Here is a 24,111-nt window from a genome sequence, read left to right as displayed (position 1 = left end):
AGAGTGTGCCCTGGCCATACAGCTGAGAGGTACAGACCTAAGTTCAAATCTCAGCTTTGACATTGACTGTGAGGATTTGTGTGTTATTTAAGTTCTTTGAATCAATTTTCTCATGAGCGTAACAGGGACAACCATATCTTTTTCATTTGAGTGCTATTTTAAGAAACTGAATAAAATTATGCATATAATATTCTAAGCGTAATGCCTGGCACATAGTAAGGATTCAGTGAATATTATTATTATTACCTCAGGCTGAATTTAGTATTTCCATTTAAAACACGATCTTGTTTAGGGCCGCCTGGGTGGCTTGGGTAAGTGTCCAACTCTTGATTTTGGCTCAGATCGTGATCTCAGTGTTGTGAGACTGAGCCCCATGTGGAGCCTGCATATGATTCTCTGAGCTCAGTGTGGAGCCTGCTTAAGATTCTCTCTCTCTCTCCTTCTGCTCCTCCCCACGCTGTGAACTTTCTCTAATTAAAAAAAAAAAACCAAATAAATAAATAAATAAAACATGATCTTGTTTAATCCTCAGAATGACTCTGAGAAGTGATGATGAAGAAAATTATATGCTATAAGTGATATTCTTTGAATTTGGAAAATCTTATGGGTCTCTTTTATCCTTTGAGAAAAATGAATGCCAATATAGTGATGTCATGAATATCTCATAAAGTATTTGGCACTTATACAGTGCTTCTATCTTTTATTTTTTCACTTGACATGCACACCAGTGTTGTGAAGTTGACCAAGTGGATATAATTCCTATTTTGTAAGGGAGGAAACAATGCCAGAGATCTTAAGACATGCACACTAAATCAACAGTAGAGTTTGAACTTTAATCCAGTGCTCTTTCCTTTACTCTTGTGAAACACTTCCTCATTCTCTTTAGAATGATTGTTCCTTTTTAGAGATGCCTGTCATAATCCATAATAGACTAGGGAGATGGTTTGAGGAATGAGGAAGAGCTATTTATATACACACCAAATTGTATATCCCAGTAAATAAGAGAAATTCTTTCCTGGGATATCAGTGAATGGGTGAAACCATTGAGCTACAAAGCTAGTCTGCAACTGGAGCCTATCTCAATGAAGAGAGTACCTGGGGATAGGATAATAATAGAGGATTTGTGGGGATTCCCAGAATGCCTTGGGACCCAGGGCTGCATTTCAGGAATTCTCTCGTCTTTCAGAGTACCATTACCTTAGATCATGACATGTCATGAATTCCAGGCAGTGCCATGTTTGAAACATGCCAACATTTTGGACTGCATTTTACTTGCTTAAGTCCTTAGCCTATTAGACATGATTTGCTGTTGATTTGTTTAAGATAGTCGTAGTAATAGTAGTTGTAGTCGTACTAAAATAAGAGAAGTACTTATTGAAAGCTGTTCAATAGTAGCACTATGTACCAAACATCGTGGTAAACACATTGCCTATATTATTTTAGTTAATTCTCTGACCTTTATTTATTTATTTTTTTTAAGATTTATTTATTTGACAGAGAGAGACACAGCGAGAGAGGGAACACAAGCAGGGGAAGTGGGAGAGGGAGAAGCAGGCTTCCCACCGAACAGGGAGCCCGATGCGGGGCTCAATCCCAGGACCCTGGGACCATGACCTGAGCTGAAGGCAGACGCTTAATGACTGAGCCACCCAGGTGCCCCAATTCTCTGACCTTTATATGTAAGAACACTTACAGTGTTCATCTTACAAATGAGGAAATTGGGGCACAGAAATTACAAGACCACATAGCCAGTGTGCTATGGAGCCATCACTGACGACGGGGTGGTCTGTCTCCAGAGCCTGGTCTCTTGAGCACCTTACTATTCCACAGAGGCACACACAAGACTTCATGTGCACAGTGGTAATAATGCCTGGGCACTGGGGACAGGCTGGATAAACTGAAGGAAGGTAGAGCTTGCTCTTTTCAGACCTGGGAAGGTCATCATTAAGTTACCATGAACTAAACACTGGTGCTTAAGTTACTTCTTCCCAGAGCACTCCTCTTTCTTTCAGTGGATCTGTCCATCTTCATGTGCAAGAATTTTGTGATATTTGACTATAGGTTTTTTCTTCCTTGTCCAGTAAATCAGGAATAGTCATCACTCTTGCATCACCTCTTTGTTCTCCATGACTGTTAACCTCACCCCGGTTAGGCACTAATTTCCAGGGCCATTATACATGGACATGGTTCTCCAAATTCTCCTGTGTTCAAATCCAGTATCGGATCATTTATCCTGGTTGTTTTGCTCAAGGAAGCATGAAGAACATTTTATTAACTAATGCTGGGGCTCTGATAAACTTCACCAGCTGGTGTCCTTGTCTTTTGTTTCTTCTCCCCACCACTCCCATTCCTTTACAGTCTTTGTTGACAGAATAATAATTTCTTGAAAAATGTTCTCTGCACATCAGTACTGCCCCTTAAAAATCTAATCTCCCTCTTGCTTGTACAATGGTATTGACATTATACCACAGAATCCTAAAGCTAGAAGGCACCTTAGAGTTCTTCTCCTATGCTATTTCTCACAATACAGATAGACAATGGACCTCTAATTTTAAGGGGAATGCACTAGTTTTTGTGTCTCTAATTCTGAGAATAGTCTTCCTTGTTTCTGTATGTGAAAATAAAATCTGCCATCTTGAAAGTTCCTCCCCATGAAAGTTCCTCCGCATCTTCTCCAGACTTCATGTCCTCTTCCCTCCCTTTATATGCCAGTGAATTTGGCCATGGCCAGGAGCTCTATCCAATTCTCTAGACTCCCCCCCTTCCTTTTAAGTAGGCTCCATATCTAGCATGGAGCCCAGTGTGGGGCTTAAACTGACAACCCTGAGATCAAGACCTGAGCTGAGGTCAAGAGTTGGATGCTTAACCAACTGAGCCACCCGGGTGCCTCCCCACTTCCACTTTTTATTGCTTTGCAAGTGTTCTCATTGGCTCAAAATATAAACTGCCACTTATATGATGGTGGTTCCCAAAACTGTGTCTCTGTGGGTGACTTTCCTCTGAGTGACATCAGCGACCTCAGAGGAAAGTGTGTATATTAAAGTTTTTCAAATATTAAAAGTAGTTACATCACTCTGCCATCTCAAGCGCTTCTCATGGCAGTCTGCTAAGTCTTCTATGGTGGGCAGGTTTCATCAGGTATTCTTGTTCTGTAATTTCTGGACCTTTTACCCTTTTGAATATTTACTTGGGATGATGGCTGAGTTGTTAATGTTCAGGTGATCTCATTGATACTCTCACGTCCTATGGATACAGCTGTCAACTTCAGCTGTTGATGTGATGTATTGACTTCAACTACAGCTGTGTCACTTTCATCACTGAGGGTGTGACTTCTCGAAAAACTTGCTGTCATTGCAGTTACCTCATCTTGTGCTTAGGCAACTTCCATGAGCCTGTAAGTGCCATAAAGTCAGAGTGTGTCTTACGTGGCCTTCCATCCCAGGAACAGAGTGTAGTTCACACATTTAACAACAGTTTAGATGAATGGGTAAATGGATGAATGCAGAGCTTGGCTTATAGTATGAGCTCACTGGGGTTAGTGTCAAGTAGGAGGGTTATTATTTTTTGTTGGAAAGTTAATGGCAGATTGTGGGGAGTCTTGAAAGACAAGGAAGGGAACTTGGACTTGAAGAGCTAGGTGATAGAGAATGTGTATATGAGTTTCTGAGCATAGAGTGGTTTCCCACATTATCTGACTGTTCCACTCACTGACTGGCCCTGTGAAAATCTCAGGGCCAGAATTCTTGCTGCACAAATATGAATCATTAACTCATCATGGCTGAGCTCAGTCAGGTCTTTCTTCGTAGGCCTACTCCTGGGGGAGTCCTTCTTTCTAATTTACTCCAGATGCCCACAGAGCTCTCCTGGGAGTGCCCTGACTCATCCTTCCATCTGGAACTTACATCATGTGCACAAGTCCTTCTCCTCAGCAGTTCTGTACTCTGGTTACAGCCTTACACTTGTCTTAGCATGAGTACACCTTCAAAGATGTGTCCGTGGGATTTCCAACATAAATTTCATTGTGTGAATTTCCTAGGATTGCTGTTACCAAGTACCACAAACTTGGGAGCTTAAACAATAGAAATTTACTGTCCCCTAATTCTGGAGGCTAAAAATCTAAGGTCATGGTGTTGGTTGGTTCCTTCTGAGGGCTGTGAGAGAGATTCTGTTCCAGGCCTCCCTTCCAGCTTCTGGTGGTTTGCTGGTACTTTTCAGCTTTCCTTAGCATATTGATGCATCACCCTGATCTCTTCATCATCACATGGTGTTCTCCCCGTGTCTCCTCACATAGTCTTCCCTCTGTGTATGTCTGTCTCCAAATTTTCCCTTTTTATAAGGACACCAGTCACGTTGGATTAGGGCCCACCCTGTTGACCTCATTTTAACTTATTACCTCTGGAAAGACACTCTTTCCAATACAGTCACGTTCTGAGGTCCTGGGGGTTGGGACTTCAACATGTCTCTTTTGGGGGAACATACTTCAACCCATAACAGTCTGCCCTCCAGCCCTCACCAAAATTCATGTTCTTCTCACATGCAAAGTAGATTCACTGAAACCTAACAGGGCAAATTTCACTAAATTTTAAGGCTTGAAAATAATCCTCTGTGGCTGGACACTGTGTCCTCTGGACCCATCAGATGCTGGGGGCTCCATCCTTTTCCTGGCCTCCAGGTCTGAGGAGGAAACCTCTGGGCCCACGGTGGCAGTGGCAGCCTCTCAGGCCTCTAAAGCACTGTCAGAGTCATTCTTCCCTTTTCTTGAAGGATAATACATGTTCACAGCCAAATAGCTCTAGCAGCCTACTTCCTGCCTCTTGAATCCCAGAAGGCTAATAGCTTTCCTTCCTTTTGTCCCATCTCTGTCCCCTTTTTGTCCAAGCTGACTGTCAGTGGCAGTATTTCTGTTGAGATAGCTGATTGGATTCACAGGCCACACCCTTAGTATCCTCTCTAGAACATGCTCTCTCATTTTTTTAGAGAATTTATTAGGGAGAAAGACAGCATGAATGGGGTGGGGGGGCAGAGGGAGAGGGAGAAGCAGACTCCCCACTGTGCAGGGATCCCGACGTGGGGCTCGATCCCAGGACCCTGGGATCATGACCTGAGCCGGAGGCAGATGCTTAACCGACTGAGCCACCCAGACACCCCTCTCATTTTTTACAATATGGATAGACTGAAATTTCCAAATATTCAAGTTCCGGTTCCCTTTTGCTTAACAATTCCTTCTTCAATTTCTCTCTCTCCTCTTGAATTTTGCTCTAAGCAGCAAGGAGAAACCAGGCAGTGCCTTCAGTGCTTTGCTTAGAAATCTCAGCTAAGTATCGGAGTTCATCAACTGTTAAGTTCCACTCTCTACCCAGCAGAACACAGTTCCGCCAAGTGTTCTGCCACTTTATAGAAAGGATCACCTTTCCTCCAGTTTCCGATAACATGGTCCTGAGTACTGCCTGAGACTTCACCAGAAACACCTTTAACATTTGTATTTGTAGCATTTCTGTTCATGACAATGTGCGTACTGTCTAAGGTTGATAGAGGCTTTCTCTGCAGCCCTCCTCTTTCCTTCCTGAGCTTCCACCAGAATCTTCTGTAACACCCATATTTTTCTAACAGTTTAGCCTTTTCCTATCACCAGTCTTCAGACTCTTCCAGATAACCCATTTTCCCCTTCCAAGCTGCTTCCACATTTTTAGGTATTTGTTATAGCAGTACCCCACTTCCTTACAGCAAAATCTGCATTTGTTTTGTAGGGTGGCCATAACAAAGAACTTCTAAGTGGGTTTCTTAACAACGGACATGTATTGTCTGCCCGTTCTGGAGGCTAGAAGTCTTGAGATCATTGTGTTGGTTGGTTCCTTCTGAGGGCTGGTTGTTCGCTGGCACTCCGGCATACCTGGCCTTAGAGATGCATCACCTGCTTGATCTCTGCCTTCATTATCATGTGGTATCTCCCTATGTTGCTTCACATAATCTTTCATCTGTACATTCTCCAAAATTTCCCACTTTATAAGAGCACCAGTCACATTGGATTAGGGGCCACCTAATGACCTCATTTTAACTTACTACCTCTAGAAAAACCCTATTGCCAAATGAGATTACATTGTAAGGTACCAGGAGTTGGAACGTCAACATATCTTTGGCGGGAGGAGGAGGAGAACAGAATTTAACCCACAACACTTATTAATAAATTATAAACATATGTTAGCAGGAAGTCAAGATTTTAAATACAAATTATCATTATTTCTGGTTACATAAAACACAGAACTTGGATTAGAAACAGGTTACATCTTTATTTTCACTAACCTCTAATTGAAAGCTAGCATTTCTTTCCATTTTGAATGTTGGTAACAAACCACAGTAGTATTACCAGAACCTGTAATTTCATTACATAGGTCTTTTCGTATCACATTGCAGGTATTTCCTATTATGGTTTATGAATGATTTCAGTTTCCACTAGATCTTGAGTACTCCACAGGAAATAAGAAGAGAATGTGTTCATAGATAGGGACATATATTACTATATCAAAATTTTAAAAGAATTTGGATAACTGTATTTCAACATAATTGCTTTGTTTTGTTTTTAAAAATTATGTTTTAAGAAGGGCCCATAGGATTTACCAGATTCTCAGAAGTTTCACTGCTACAAAAATGGTTCAAAAATATTGTGCTAGCCAATGGAGATAATGTCGTGAAACCACTGAGATAAGTTTCCTGCTTCCATGGAACTTAGTTTGGGGGATTGACAAAGAATGTGGAAAATGGTAAACAGGAAATAATCAACAGAATTTCAGATAGTCATAGGGCTGTAAATTTATATAATTTGGATGACAGTGGGTGTCAGACATGGAAGATCTGGGAGTAAAAGGAGTAGCCAGTCTACAACTTGAAGGTGGGGCGAGCTTGCTGTGATCATGAAATAACTTAGAAGGCCATTACAGCTGGAGTTAGGGGGTTTTTGGGAGAGAGGAAGGTCATTCTAAATGATAATGAGTAGGAGAAAGAAGAGAAACCACATCATATAGAACATGTAGACTAGAGTAATAGGTTCCAGTTTTATTCTAATTACATTACTCATGCATCAGAGATTTTTAAAAATTATGTAAAATGCACAAATGTGTGTGTTTTTTGAAAAATACATATAACATAAAATTGACCATCTTAACAACCATTTTTAAACGTACAGATCAGTGACATTAAGTCCATTCACACTGTTGTGTGGTCACCAACCATCCATCCACAGAACTCTTTTCATCTTGCAAAACTGAAACTTTGTCTTCACCAAACACTCACTCTCCATTCACCCCGCCCACTGCCGCATCATTGGAGATTTTTGAGCAGGGCAGTGATAAGATGTGTTTTACATTTTAAAAATATAACGATTTGCTCTATGGAGAAAACATTGTTGGCAAGAATAGAAGCACTAACAGGAAATCGGTTAGGAAGTCAAATGAGAGATAATAGCGGATGAGCTACAGTGTTAGGAAGGGATGGATTGGAAATGTGTTTTCAGTAAATCTACTTGCAGTAAACCAGACAGCATTTGATGATAATCAGAACAGGTATGGAGAAGGATGTGGAGTCTTTTTCAGGCATGTTGAATCTGGATTGCCTATGAGACACCCAAGTGGAGGTAACAAATAGAATTGGGCATAGAAGCCCAGAGCTCAGGAATATTTATATATATACATATATATATATATATAATATTGATTTTGATTTTTCAGAAAAGACATTTAGAGATCATATACCAAGAATGACTTCAAGTGAAAACATTTGGATATTTCTTACTTGAACCAAAAAAATCATATATATATATATATACACACACATATAATTTATATATTACATATCATATTATATTTTGTATAATTTATACATCAATATATATTTTATATATAATTTATATAAATATGTTATTTATATAACATATAAATAATATATATATAATATTTGGAAGTCATGGATAAGTGGGTGGTATTTAAAACCATGGGATTGGCTTAGATAATTGAGGGAGAAAATATAGATAAAGAACAGCAGTGGGAGTAATCCCTGGGGCACTTCTGTCTATTTTTGAGCACAAGTTGAGAAGAAGAGGGCTCCATGAAGTCTCTAGCTAGTCTTAGAGAACCAGGTGCTGCAGGAACCTAGATCTGGGCTCAGAAAAGGAGGCAAAGCTACCCCTTAAAAGCCCCATTGTACTTCTGGTTTTAGCAGGTCATATTGGGTCTGGCTGGGAGAGGCGTCTATCCCGCCCTCTAATTTATGTCTATACCTAGAAGGCTGGGATCAATGGAAGCATGGTAGTACCAAGGAGAAATCCTTAGTTACTTGAAAGAGTTCAACACTTTTTGTACTTAGAAACACATTATCATATAAATGTAATTAGTAAAATGTGTAATTAGTGAAATGTATATTTAAGGAAAGAGGAGGTAAGTATTTCATTATACAAAAGCTTTGGGTATATTTTGTCTTCCCATAAATTAATGATGCTAAGTGTATATTTTAATTCTTTCTGTCATATTTTATGTATTATATATATATTATATAACAATAACTATTTGATTAATTGATCATGTAAGGTTTAAGAAGTGGTCCAAAAAACAAATGTGAAAAATTATGTGATTTTATATATCATATATATGTATATATACATATATATGTGATTTTATATATATGTGATATACATAAAATTTTATATTTTTGTGTATATAATATATATGTGTGATATATGTGATTTTATATATGTGTATATATATGATATATAAAATCACACATTTCATTTTATATATATTTATATATATAATTTTTTGGTTCAAGTAAGAAATATCCAAATGTTTTCACTTGAAGTCACTCTTGGTATACAATCTCTAAATGGTATACAATCTCTAAATTGATTTTTTGCAAAATCAATTTTAGACATAGGATATAATATAACTTAAGAAAGTCCTGTGGTTTTTTTTTCAGTTGGTCACTGGAGCCAGAACTCTTGGGCAGGATTCCAAATAATAATGAAAATGTTGAATGTCACTTGTCTTGTCTTGCACAGAAATTCTCTTAGAAGTCCATGGTTTGCTAGTTATTTGGAAATCTATCACCTCTTTGTTCTAGAAAATATTCCGGTTTTTTTGTGTGTTGCCCTTTGCCATACTCAAACATTTGGGAAATGGAAATAAGGAAGCAGTAGTTTCTTAGAAAAACTATAGATGAATGGAACAGGAACTGCAAAATTAGCAAAATGTAACAGGAACTGTTGATCTGGTACATTATTGCTTTTGCTTATTTTTTTATCCTTTGCTAGGAGACCTGTTATGATGATGTGTGTTATACTCACCACACTTCCCAGCTTCAGCTTTTCTATCGCAGTGACCGAGGTATGGAATTTTTATTTCTTTTGATGCAAGATTTTGAGATTTTAAAATTTCCTCTGTTACTGGAATTTGATAGAACAGTGTGCCCGAAAATTTTCTTAAATTTATTTTATCCAGTCTTTTTCCAAGTTATAATGTATATATTTAAAGTACTAAGATCATTGTTACCTCTGCAATTGTGAAGGAAGTTCTATCAGCCAATTAAAAAAAAATACCTTCTGTGTTTGTGTGTGAGAGACAGGAATGTTAATTTCAAAATAATAAAAAAAACAAGGAATTTGAAAGTAGACCCACATTTGTTTCTTTTAACTAGATGTCTTTTGAGTGTCCTCAGTCCTGAACAATATCCAAAGGGACAACCACTCATTCTAAGACCTTTGATAATATATCCATTGGCAAAGCATTTGCACATGATATTTATTTGAAAATAAACTTGACTTTATGTTTTGACTTAATGAAGCTTCAGAAGGACTCTGATAGATGGGCATCTACAGGACAGGAATATTATAGGCAGAACTTTGAGGTTGTGAGAATTTTATTGTCTAAAAAAGGTTCAAAGAAGAATGCCCTATTAATCTTATTAATTTGCATGATGCTGTGAAAGATAATTTTCACTTCCCCAGAGTGAGTGACCTAAATTATTTTATATTTCATAGATGAAATATGTTGAATAGATACTTATTAAGTGCATATTACATGCCAGGCACTGTGTTAGGTACTAGGATAAAACACTCAGGAAATTTGATGGAGTCTCTGGCTTTCAGTAATTATTTATCAACAGTAGAGAGAAAAATAAACAGGCAATCAGAATAGTTATGTTAGGCTTAGTGAAAGAAGTGAGTACTGGGTAGTGTATGATATCATTAGAAATACATGGTTATTGGAACATGTCCTAGATGCTACATTAGGACAATATATGAATGTGTTAGAATAACCCCAGAAGGCTCCACAGATGTACTTTCCATCAAACAACAATATGTGAATACTTTTATCTAGATTCATCTTTTACTCTTCCCTCCTCCCCAAAGACTTTGTAAAGCACTTAGGAGGTCCCCAAGACCTTTAAAAATTCAGTTTACAACCTGTTAAGGAACCCTATTATCATAAAGTGATGGTGTATTTGTAGTTTGATTGACCTTTTGGGGGCAAAAAGAACCTTTTTGGTTCTTTTCTATTATGTCCTTATCCACGGTTGCACATTTTTTCCTTCTTTCATTGAATTTTTCACTCAAGTATAACACACTAACAGAAATGTGTACAAAACACAAGATACACAATATTAATGAAATAGCACAGAGCAAAACCCTGTGTAAACATTACTGAGGTCAAAAAATAACTTTGCCAGCTCCCTAAAATCCACCCCCATGTTTTTTTGCAATGACAACATTTCCCTCCTCCTCAAAGGTAACTTCTGTCTTAACTTCTAATGCCATAGATTGGTTTGTCTGGTTTTGAATCTTTCATAAAAGGAAATACAATTATATATATATAATCTATCTATCCATCTTCTATTTATCTACCTAATCTATATCTGGCTTCTTTTATTCAAAAGTGTGATTCATTCAGGTTTTTGTGTACAACTGTACTCCATTCATTTTCCTTCTGTAGAGTATTTCATATTATGAATATATTACAGTTTACATTTCTGCTTTTGATGCCCACCTTCAGTTGTGTCTGGTTTTGGTTATTACAAATAATGCTGCTGTGAACATCTTTGAATGTGTCTATTGATGCACATAGGCAAGAATTTCAGTTGGTTAAGTGTGCAGGAGTATAATCGAGGGGTCATAAGATATTCAAATGTTCAACTGTAGCAGAAGATGCCAGTTTTCCAAAGAGATTCTACTAATTTAGACTTCACACTGGCAGAGAATGAGCATACCTATTGCTCCACATCCTCGCTAGCCTTACCTTGTAAGTCTTTTAGCCATTCCGATGGGTATATTCTTGAATCTCATTGTAGTTTCACATTGCATTTCACCAATAATTAATGAAATTTGGTGTTTTCTCATCTTGCCAATTTTTTCCTATTGTGTTATTTATCTTTTTGGAATTGATTCAGAAATTATTTATATATTCAGATTTCAAGCCCTCTGTTGATTATATGTATTGCAAATATATTCACACTTTGTGACTTAATACTTTTCATGCCATTTTTGGATGAAGAGTTCTTAATTTAGAAACAGTGCAGTTTATCAGTTTCTTTTTTTCATGGATAATAATTTTGGTAACTTGAAAAGATTTTGTCATACTGTGAATCTGAACTTCAAAGACCTGTAGATATCCTCCTGTATTATATTTTGGAGCCTGTATTATTTTACATCCTCTTCTAGATTCACAATCCATTTGAAACTAATTTTTGTATATGTTGTGCAGTGGGGAGTCTGTTTTCCCCCCCAATTAATGTCTAATGGACGGAGCACTATTTATTAAAAAGTCTGTCTTTCCACATTTCTCTGTGGTGCTACTTTTGTTATAAATCAGGCGTGTATATATACGCATCTATTTCAAGCCTTGTTTTGTCCACTGCCTACTTTTATATACCTTTGCCAACATCACATTGATTTAATTCTTCTAGCTGTATAATAGCTCTTTATATCCAAAAGAGTAAATCTTTATATCTTTTTCATCTAAATGTCTTGCCCTTTGTATTTCTATATGGGTTTTAGAGTCCACTTGTCATTTTCCACAAAAACTTTGAATTTTGATAGAGGTTGCATTGAATGGTATCATTTTTTAAAATTGCATTTTCCCTTTATTGGTATTTAGAAATAATTTAGTTTGGGGAGATTTTCCCTATGTACAATTATGCAGTCTATGGAAATATATATATATGTGGAATAATAAATATATATATATATAAACAGTGTTTCTTTCTTTCTCTTCCTTCATTATACCGGCTAGGACCTCTAGTACGATGTTGAATAGAATTGGTCATGGTGGCAGCTTTGTCTTCTTCCTGATCTCATAGTAAAAACTCAACATATCACTACTAATATGATGCTTGCCATAGGTTTTTTTGTAGATACCTTAATCAGCTGAAGGAAGTATCCCAAAACCTGCCTGGGTTTACCAGGGCTCTCCCTTCTTGGAAAACCCTGAACTCCATCCAATATCTGTCCCCCTCATTCTCTGACCTAAGGACTCCCAAAGGCTCTGCTTAGCAGTAGAGTTGGAAGACATTGCACATCCCACCATTACCAGGAGCCTGCCATTATATTTTTGCGTGTATTTACCAAGCTCTATCTTGAACTGAAAGCTCTTCCACGGATAGGAATCTTTGTTACATCTTTACAAATTGTTCAAAAGCTTATGGGGTTGAACACCTGAAAAGCTGGCAATCAAGCTTCTAGTCTTTTAGCAAATGTCTTTATAATTAATTTAGTGCTATTTTCAGACTCTTAAAAGAATTTTAAACAAAGAAAGCACAAAAATGTAATCCTTCTAAATGGTTTTCTGAAAACAGATTCAAAAATATATTAATGATTCTGCGGATATCTTACCTGAGAAGTTACCTGACCTGCCAGTTTCTCTGGTTCTGACTTCCTTGATTGTGGTTGATATTATTGAAAAACTCAGGATATATCCTCTGAGAGGGCGGCTAAAGAGTAAGTATTCTTTTAAATATAAATATTTTTAGAAGTTTGACAGATTGTTCACCTTTCTGTCACCCTGTTACCTGTTGACATGTTTAATGATACCTTTTCGGACAGCTAACATTATAGTTAGAAGATCAGAAATGAAGATATCTAAATATAGTTATTTTAAAACCTACTTTGGTGGGCAATTATTCTTATTTGTATTTTGGTAGTACTGATAAATGAATAAACTTACCAAATATTTAATACCAAAAACTTTAATGTTTACTCTAACAAGAAAATTATCTAAGTAAATTATTATAGATTTATATTTTTTAGGAACTCTTTTAAAACCTTAAGTTTAGATAAATAGTTTAGGTTTAGATACCTTTGATACAGAAATTAATGTGACTGCTGCAGTTATGTCTTAGAGAATTATGTGTTTTTAATTGTGGATTGTCAAAAAGCTAACAATCACACTAACAAAACCAAGACATGCCACAAATATTCTTCCAAAGGGATCATTCAAAACTAAATTTGGGTTGGCCTTAAAAAAAAAAAAAAAGGAAAAAGGTATTATGCTAATTGAATATTATGTTTGGTCTTAAATTTTCTCAACTGTCACTTAATTTCATGTGAAATTATCTGTGTTTAATTTATAGTAAGTGTACACGATAGTTCTTGTATGACTAAGATTTTATATTTGAAATGGGTAAGTTTTGTCTACTCACTTCCTGGTGGAGTGGAGGGGTTAGATTGAGTGAGTCACTGGGGAATGCTTTACAGTAATAGGGATGACTACTACAGCCAGGAAGGAGAAGACTAGAGAATCATGTGTGGATCATGAGCCACCAGCCTTCCAGTCACTCTTACTCCACAAATTTGAAAAATAAAACTGAGTCGGGAGGCCGCCGGGAAATCTGAGACTCTGAGTTTCAAGTTTTGCACTCTGTCCTCAGGTAGGAAATGATGGTTGTTATGTTTCACATAACCCAGGGTATGAGGTAGGTGAGATGGTAGCTGGTGGCCATCTTTTGAGGACAGGGTATCCTCAAGTTACATCTGCCCTCCAGAGCCAAGTGTATTTGTCTCAGACTGCGGAGATTTGGGGATTGTCACATCCTTTGCTCCTTCTCTAGACTCTTCCTCGATGCAAACCTGTTTTGAAATTGGATTGTTTTTGATAATGCTGTACCTTCCCTGTAAATGTGGACATTCTGTTTAAGTTCTTAGTGAAAATTCTCTTTCTAAAAAATATACATGTGTATTTTTGGGAATAAGTTATTGGCATCTTATATTTTAAGTGATGAGTTGGATTGTCAAAGGGGCATTTTCCCCGTATCCAGCAATGACGATGACACTGAGAATTGAAATAAGAAAACCCCAAAGAAGTCGGTCTTGGAGATAAGACTTGAGAACATCTTGCACAACTGCTTTTTCTTATTTGAAAAGACTTCTTCTTGAGCTTCTCTGCCCAAACTTGGAAGGGTTAATATCTGGTTTAATAGCTCTACCATTTAATTAAATCATGCTTTAAAAAAACTAGCATTTACTCAAAATACCTTTGCAAATATTAATTTATGTCAACTTAACTTTTTGCAAGCTTTTGAATATGCATACTAACAAAATAGGTTATGTGAATTTTGAATGTATGGGATATTCTCATTCTCTGGAATTTAATACATAAATTCATAAACATAAAAGTTATAGTACATAAATTTGAACATAAGCCAGTATGCTAAAAATATGCTGTCACTGCATGTGGTACTTCAGAATCCAAGAAGTAGAGTAGGAGTGGGTGGTAACTAAGCATTAAGAAACATTTGGCTCCCTTTAGAAAATGTTGGGAAATGGAATATATTCTGTTCTGTGCTCTATCCAGAGAGTTTGAAATGCCTACCCATCTATCAGCTTGTAGCAGTTATGACCTTCTACTTGATGAAACTAAGGTCATCTACAATGCTTAGATTTCTGGACACTCTCATGCTATCTCAACCATCCCAGTTCTAAGCTAGAAAAGCTTGATCTTTGTGTAGCAACTCCTTTTCTATAATTTTAAATAAAAGTTATTCTATATAAAAAATATGCTTATGCTTAAAGCAATCCTCACTGGATCAAGGAGTCCTTTCTGCTAACTTTCCATTACCAGTTGAAACATCTCAGTATTAAGCGATTACCATGTCATAACATCAAAGCTCATCATTTCACATAGCCTGAGCCTCACAAGGGAATATTTTCTGATACACAGATCCCTGAGGCACAGCCGCCTCACAGATGTATGTCGTACCTAATAATGTCACGTCCCAGCCATGGGAACAAATAATAGGAATACAATATATAGCCTGAATGTCCCCAGCCCTTACTAATATGTGGGTACTGATGAACACACTTTGATATTTCTGTTTGAATTTTGCTAGCTCAGTCCTAACCAATGAATGACTGGACCTCCATCCCTCTTCCTCTTCCATATTGTTCCCTCTCCCATTTTTTTTTTAAGCCAAACCCAAGGTGAGTCTCCTGTGGTCTCATTTGTTGGTCCAGACTGCTAAGTATTCCATTGCTCCTGCTTTTTTTTCAGTCATCATTCTCATGCACAAACAACCTGGCATGCTATTTGTCCACCACTCGGACTGACTCTGCTCTAAATGTATGTACTGTTGTTACTTGCCTCTGGGATATTGTTTGATGTTCTGTTGGTGCTTTAGACTGATTGCCTTTCTTCTGACAGTTGAAATACTGACTTCCCTCCACAGAGATCTACTTGTTTAGAGAGCTCCCAAACAGAACAATATATTTTCTTTTGGGAACACAAGCCTTTTATGACCAGAATGTATATGTACCAACAGATTGACTGGGATTCAACAAGTTCAAATAATGGCCATCCCACTCCACTGGAAATCACCATTTCCCCTCCTATCACTAGATCTTGTGCCTGATTCTGGTAGAGCCAGACTCCTTCTTCTTTTGAGGTAGTTTTGTTTTTATTTTTCCCCCATGGGATCTCAGAGTTTCTCCTTACCTATATTGTCTGAGCCCCAAATCATGGTCACCATTAGACTCCCCTTAGCCCCCACATAGATTCCTTAACCTTTATAAAAGCCAGTAATGCAAACAAACCCACAAAGAAGTCCGTGGTTAGGATGCAGATTTTCAGTTCTACCCACAAGGACTCACTTGAATAGCATAAGCCTAGCTCAGGCACCGCATTACAAGTGGTATAATAGAGTATAATTGTTGAAGTACTATGGGGCGACAAGTGAAGGAATACTTCATTTAATCTAGGGTGTTGGAGGTCAGAAAAATCTAAAGGGAATATCAGGGATTTGTGGGAGTTTAGGCAGGTATGGTAAAGAAAGCTTTCTACATGGAAGGAAGATTGGGGCTCATGAAACCCAGGTATACGTGTAATAAATGCGCAAAAATAACCAGTTGGGTTTCATACTCTGAATGGAGAAACCTATTGCTGGAATGGAAGTTGCCTTATTAAAACCATTTATTTGTTTCTCAACTAGTGAATTTGGAAACCTACCAAGTTGCTTTGTAGGGGTGTGTGGGCAGAAAGGGGAGGCTTAACTGGAGTCACTGGTTGCCCCAATTCCTACTTGAACCAAATCAATACAACATTTGTCTGTTTAGGAGTTGATATTTTATGTAAGATTTCATTTGAGAAAAAAAAAAAAAGGAATGGTTCTTCTGCTAACTGTCTAGAAACCATTAACCCAGGACCTCACCTCATTTAGATTCATAGACTGTGGCTTTCTCTAAGGCAGTACCATAACTCGGGTGGCCAATTCTCTACCTCTCCAGCCCATGGCTTCCTGGGAATCTTGACACTGCACCACCAAAGGACAAAGTGGACCCTCATCCAAGGTGTTGAGACTTCCGTTGCTCTGGGATGTGATACAATACAACAATACAACACACTAAAATGCACTACAATACAGCATTGCAGGTAAAGCGGGCTCATTAGGGTAGAGCACACACAGGTTTTGAGGCTCAACATATAAAAACCAGATACAATTTTTAACATTCCATTTTGAACTGTTTTATTTCTAATGTTTTGTTTTCCCAAAATAATACATATTCATTTAAAAAGATTGTCAAATAAACCTAAGCAAAAAAGAAGAAAATGGAAATGAACCATGATCCTGTAGACTAGAGATTTAGAACTGATAACATCTTCGTGAACATACTTCACTTAAGGAAACCCATTTTGTATCTTTTTTCCTAACCATATGTGGTGGGTATCATTCTTATTATTGTATCTTCTTCAGTACATGGTTTTTATTGGTTGAATAATATTCCATTATATTAACAAACCCTAACTTATTTAACCATGATTCATTAACTAACCACTGTTGTTGGACAACTAGATTCTTCTCCAGTTTTTAACTACTAAAAGCGCTATTGTTAGGACTCTTGTTCAGAAGTAAAAAGGGTTGCAGAAAAAAGAAGAAGGATGTGGTGAGAATGAGCAGGGTGTTGTGGTTTGAGTTGAGCAGGGGAGGCAAGCCATGTGTGGAGCGCACATGCATGGATGGTAGAGGTGGTCAGGGTCTGCGGGACCCTGTGCTGTGTATGAGAGTTAGAAGCCACTTGTAGGTGACTGGCCAAGCAGTGGCCAGGGGCAGAGAGAGTTAATGGCCACTGGATGACAGCCGAATGATACCAGGAGGATGACCACAGAGTGTCCTCAGAAGACCCTGAGCATCTGCACATGCCCAGACTCCTTGGCAACGACACTTGCCAGAAGAAATGGGACTATTATGGACTGGCTGCACATGCAGACAAATACAGAGGGGGTCATTCATAGGGGATTGTACAAATGGGATAGCAAGATGGTTTGGCTGCATTGGGGATATCTGCACAGTCAGAGACGACTTGCTAGAGGTGAGATCAACAGGCTATTTGAGTGGAAAACATCAGAGCTCTGCAGAGGAGGTGGTTTCCACTGTCACATCAGTAAGAAGTGCCAGGTATGATGTTGGCAGTGTAAGGTTTTCGAATAAATCTGCTCTCAGTGGCCCTAGTCCAGTTCTTACTGCGTAGTCTCTTTAATACCCAGAGACTGGGCCCAAGTGCTGCCGGATCTCAGCAGCATAGACGATTACTTCTTTATGTTAAATGCCTAGACGTACAGTTTCTGGCTCCAAGTATCTGCAGGCTTTTAAGGTTTTTGACAGGTGTCAATCAACCAAATGACCCCCTATAAAGAATGCCCTAATTTACCATCTAAACAGTAGTGTAAGAAAACACCTGTTTGTTCTCAACCTTGTAACTTTGGATAATATATTCCTCTTCATCTTTGCCAGTTTCATAGGCAAAAATAGTATCTTATTGTTTTAACAATTTGCTTAAGGTAGTAGTTGTGTTGAGCATTTTCTCATAGGTTTCTTGGCTATTTGTATCTTTTAAAAATCAGATATTTCTGTCCTTGATTTGTTTTTCTGTTGATTTGTCCATTCCTTTGTTGTTTCTACTACTGATTCATGAGTTCTGTAAATAGTAAGGACGTTAGTTAGAATGGCAAAAATTGACAAGGCAAGAAACAACAAATGTTGGAGAGGTTGTGGAGAAAGGGGAACCTCTTACACTGTTGGTGGGAATGCAAGTTGGTACAGCCACTTAGGAAAACAGTGTGGAGGTGCCTCGGAAAATTAAAAATAGAGCTACCCTATGACCCAGCAATTGCACTCCTGGGTATTTACCCCCAAAACACAGATGTAGTGAAAAGAAGGGCCATATGCACCCCAATGTTCATAGCAGCAATGTCCACAATAGCCAAGCTGTGGAAAGAGCCAAGATGCCCTTCAGCAGATGAATGGATAAAGAAGATATGGTCCATATATACAATGGAATATTACTCCGCCATCAGAAAGGATGAATATCCAACTTTTACATCAACATGGATGGGACTGGAGGAGATTATGCTAAGTGAGATAAGTCAAGCAGAGAAAGTCAATTATCATATGGTTTCACTTATTTGTGGAACATAAGGAATAGCAGGGAGGACATTAGGAGAAGGAAGGGAAAAATGAAGGGGGAGGAATCAGAGGGAGAGGTGAACCATGAGAGACTGTGGACTCCGAGAAACAAACAGAGTTTTAGAGGGGAGGGGGGTGGGGGGATGGGTTAGCCTGGTGATGGGTATTAAAGAGGGCACGTTCTGCATGGAGCACTGGGTGTTATTCGCAAACAATGAATCACAGAACACTACATCAAAAACTAATGATGTACTGTATGGTGACTAACATAATAAAAAAAATAAAAAATAAAAAAATGGTAAAGACATTAAACTTTCCCTGTCAGAAATATATATTTCAGTTATTTGCCTTTTAATTTTACTATACTGTTTTTGATATAGGAAATTTCTAATTTTGACAGAATCCAATCTATAAATATTTCCTCTCTGGACTCTATGAAGTTATGCTTTAAAAATCTTTTTTTCACTCCAAGCTGATATAAATATTTACCAATTATCTTCTCAAAAATTTTGTAGATTGAAATGTTTCATGAAGAGAAGTTGGAATCTCTGTAGGGTATAAACTCATTAATTTATAGGTAACCAATAAATCAGGAATGATAATCGGTATATTTATTTACTTGATCTGGCAAAGCTTTTAGACCCTGCCTTTATTGTATTTCTTTCCACTTCTCCTGATATTTCCAACATAAAAAAAGAACTTAATAGAGTGCTTTAAAAATGTCAGTGCCAGTCATAGCAACCCCAGATAAGCTGAATCAGGATCTCTGAGGATGGGACTTGGGCATATTTAAATTTTTAAAAACAAAACCTCATTGGATTCTGATTGGTATCCTCAATTGTGAGCAGTGGTTTTCACTTTTTTACTACACATTCGGATTGCCTAAGGAGCTTGAAATTTTTCTGACTCCCAGACTGAAACCTAGATAATTAAATCATAATTTTGGTGGAGGATAGGGCCAGGCACAAGTAATTTTTAAAACCCCCCAGGTGATTTACACTTGTGAATGTGATTCAAGTGGATGGGCAGAAAGCAAGCAGGGGCAGTTTATACCTGTTAACACCTCAATGTCTTTGGGAAATAGGAAGCAAAATTACCTGCAGAGAGCACTGGGGATGGATGGAAGGGAGAGAATCTGTAACAGGATGGGTAAGGTTTGGAATAATAGCTGAGGGTCAAGGGCAGGGAGATGGATGGATGAGAGATGCATAGGGTTCAACAAAGGATGGAAACCAGGAATTTGTCCTGCAACCAATCAAGATTATGAGAGCTTTCTTCAATGATACTGAGAAATCTGGGCATTGATTGTAGAAAAGATGGAACTGAAGGGCTGATCCAGGTTTAGGGGTTCGCAGAACCTGAGTGGAAGAAGGAAAAGGATCTGTTATTTTATTAGTTATTTCTTCTTATTGAGTTATACAATTTCTTAAACGAATGACAATGATGATTTTTATTGAATTTCTAAGCTATTTCCAGTGAATCATGGGCCACCTGTGAACATATATGCAGGGACTCACCCGTTGGGTACTCACCAGAGGCATCTTTTCACAATACATATGCGTGAGCACTATCTACTGATCAGTACACCAGGGGACAGTTGTTGGGGTCTCAGCATATACAACTAACTTCTTCAGGTTAAATGCCTTAGACCAGCAATTTCTGGCTTGAAGAATATGCAAGGCCTGGCATCTGCAATTTTTAAAAGTTCCGCAAACAGTTCTGAAACCCACCCTGACAGAGAGCCCCTGGTGATAGGAAGTATTGGGAATTGTGACATATACCAAGTTAAAAGCTGAGAGCCCAAATCCAAATTCCTGAAGCTATTTGCTTTCCAGATTTCCTGAAATGGAATGCAACACACTTCAACCAGATAGAATGTAAGAGATGCCACAGACAGTAAAGGGGGGAAAAAGGGACGCTGCTTTTCTCTGAGTAAAATAAATGGCACGTTGAGTTCCCCTTTGTTTCTTTTTAAGAAAAAGCTTATTATACAATATGAGCCCAGCGTGTGAGCTGGGTTTCCATAATGTGTTTTGCAATGGCTTTAGAGAGTGTGTATGAGGAACACTGTGTTCAGGGTCATGCCAAAATGGGGAGTATTTCCTTCATACCCTCCTTTTGCTACTTAGAAAAAGGAAGTTTCAGAAAAGTATGTACGTTAGTTCTAGGATTTTTTCCCCTTCTCAAGAAATAAGTAGCTATTTACCAGACTGGGATGAGAGAAGAGCAGAATTTCTGATTTATACCTTCTAATGAAGTACCAGCTGTCAGGATTAGGTCAGTGGGTATTGGGCCAGAAACTACATTGTAGCAATCCTCATGCCAAAACACATAGGACATCAGGTGCTATCAAATTGTGACCCTTTGATTAGGACAACTTTACATGGTTATAGCAATTCGGCATTTAATTTTTACTTTCTTCCTACACGGGGAAAATTTATGAACAATTTTAGTATATCAGGTGAGATTCTTGAGATTTGCAGGATATTTTCAAAGTAAATATTTTCGGGAGACTGATAGAAATAAGGGAGCATGAAGAACTCAACATGCATTACTTTGTTACAATACCAAGCCTTGTTCTTCCTATCATTATTAGTCAGCAAAGATTATGGCCCCAGATCGAAAGTAAATGCATAGGTCATTGATTTTCAATATCTAGATTTTCTTGGGGTACCTGGGGGTGGCTCAGTTGGTTAAGTGTCTGTCTTCAGCTCAGGTCATGACCCCAGTGTCCTGGGATGGAGCCCCATGTCAGCTTTCTGCTCAGCAGGGAGCCTGCATCTCCCTCTCCCTCTCTTCTTCCCCCAGCTTGTGTACTCTCTCTCTCTCTCTGTCTCTGTATGTCAAATAAATAAATACAATCTTTTTAAAAATATACAGATTTTCTTGTCTTGGAGTGAAGAGAGAATAAAGTAGGTTGTTGAGCTGATGGTCTGCATAATGTATGGACGTCCTTGGTCATTTTGTGCTAAACATCGTGGGGTCCTTTGTATGGAGCACCATTTTGCTGTGGCTCTGCTTGCACCTGTATTTCAGAACCCCGAGTCCCCCTATTTCTGGATGGGGGTGGTATTCTTAGTCTGTGTCCTGTGGACTCACAAACACTGTCTTCTCAGAATCACACGGGGGCATTTTTGTCCTTTGACTGGCGAGCCCTGATGCCGCCGGTGCCTGGGAAGCCTTTGCAAGGTCTTGAATCAGACTGCTGCTGTAGGAACCATCTCCCGTTGACGTCTGTCCTAGTCCTGCTGGGCGATGCCAGTGACACTTCGCTCTGGCTGTGATCCTGGGCCCAAAGCTGTGTGTGACGTCTTCTCTCACCAGTGAGCTGAGCATGTGCCCAGGCCGTGCTGCCAGGACCTCCTAATGTCCTCCAGGGCTTGTTAGCTGTGTCAGTTGCATAGTCTCGCTTAAAGAGCTCTCTCTAGGATCTAGACTGCAATCTTAGGGCAGACCCTGTGCAGGACTCTGGAGACCTTCTTCCTGTTGAATGGAGGGTAGAGGGGTGTGTGTGTTGTTAATCCACCTGGCTTTAATGCTCTGGCTTACTTGCTTTCATGCACATTCTGCCTGCAAGATGCCCACTGCTCCCTCATGTGAACAGACCCCTGAACAGGAATGTCTCCCATCTTTTATACAGCAAATCTTTGGGGAGGATCTATTGCATACCAGGCACTCTGCTAGGTCCTGTGGGTACAGTGGTGAGTGAAAATGGGCAGAGTCCCCCTTTTATGGTGCTCTCGGTTTAGTGGACATAATAGCACATCAATAAATTACACTAGCAAATGTGTATAATTAAAGTTGAGGCAAGCACTCTGAAGGCTAAAAACAGGCTCATTCCCATGTGTGTCCATTTCTGTCACCCAGCTTGGGTTCCTGCTGGGATTCCAAGCTTTGTTCTGTATCCAAGCACTTACTAGTAGAGGCATTTCAAACCATTTCAAAGTCTAGAATTATTTATATTTGGAAATAAGATACCCATATGCTTTTTCAACATTTTACTTTACTTTTTATGTTTTATTTAAATATAGTCAATATTATATAATAATTATCATATATTAATATATATGTTATATTTATAGTTGTCCATATATTTAATATATTATAATGATTATAATTGTTATATTATTATATATAATATAATATCTTGTCCAGGAAGGTGGTCTTTAAACTATCCAACCTTCAAGCTGCAGCAGACAAAAGAATTTTCTTAATATTTTACATTGCCTAAAATCCAGATATGATACATCTATTTATTCTCATGCCTGGTAGGGAACTGGCAGTGAATAGGCTTTGGAATGTACTGGGAAATGGTATAATGCTTTTTCTAAGGAAAGTCCATGAGCTCTTTCAAAATTGATGATGGTTTGAATATTTGTCTTGAATTCATTATTATTATGAATTATTATTATTTGGTGAAGACTTTCCTACCACTTTAAACACAGGTAGTAGTATGCTGGTCAATGTTTAAACCACTGTCTCTCCAGGGAATGCAGGGGAAGGCCCTGATTGGTAGCCTTTGTCCATTTCTCTGGTGTAATTACTCCTACACTTGATCTTAGTCAAAAGGCCGAGAAGCGATCTGGTGTAATTACTCCTTCCATGACCATTTTCAAGCTACCAAGGTGATGTCACTGAACACTGATCATGGAACTGGGAAGAGATGCACATGATAGACTCTTGTTAGCTGTTGTAAGTTGTCTCTGCCTGAACTGGCTGTATGGGTGAGGTAGCATTTTTCTGTGTGATCTGAGCAGGCAAATATGAGAATTAAAGTCCTGACCTCATGAAGGCTCTCTAGTATGACACAGTTTCTCAAACTTTTTGACTCCCGCCCCTCCATAAATGGGATGAGGGGTAACAGTGTAACTATAACCAAAGTTTAACAAACTGTAATCACTTTTACTATTTACTGCATTCTTATATTTAGTGATTGCTGTGTTTGATTCGCTTAACACACATACGGCTATTGCTGTGTGTCAGGCACCATTTTAAATGTTCTACATATATTGACTTGCTCAGTCCTCATAACCACCCTGTGAAGTAGATGCTGGTTTCATCATTCATTACTCGGCGATGAAGTCACTTGTCTTCCAGAGCTCAGATGTGCTGCTGAAAGGAAACAAACTATACACAGTCCAGTTGAGTTTAACTGGTAGATAGCATCAAAATAACAATGTATTA

General features: G+C 38.3%; 1 protein-coding gene across 1 annotated transcript in view; it reads left to right on the top strand.

The window, feature by feature from the left end:
* The window catches only part of TMEM236 (transmembrane protein 236), a 34,430-nt gene that overhangs the window by 3,209 nt on the left and 7,110 nt on the right, over positions 1-24,111 (top strand). Inside the window, exons 2-3 of the mRNA XM_027591695.1 lie at positions 9,296-9,368; positions 12,832-12,973. Coding sequence (XP_027447496.1) covers positions 9,296-9,368; positions 12,832-12,973 — 215 coding nt within the window. The remainder of the gene's footprint in view (positions 1-9,295; positions 9,369-12,831; positions 12,974-24,111) is intronic.

Source organism: Zalophus californianus, chromosome 9, assembly GCF_009762305.2.
Source record: "Zalophus californianus isolate mZalCal1 chromosome 9, mZalCal1.pri.v2, whole genome shotgun sequence".
Lineage (NCBI taxonomy): Eukaryota > Metazoa > Chordata > Mammalia > Carnivora > Otariidae > Zalophus > Zalophus californianus.
This window is presented reverse-complemented; position numbering and strand designations above follow the sequence as displayed.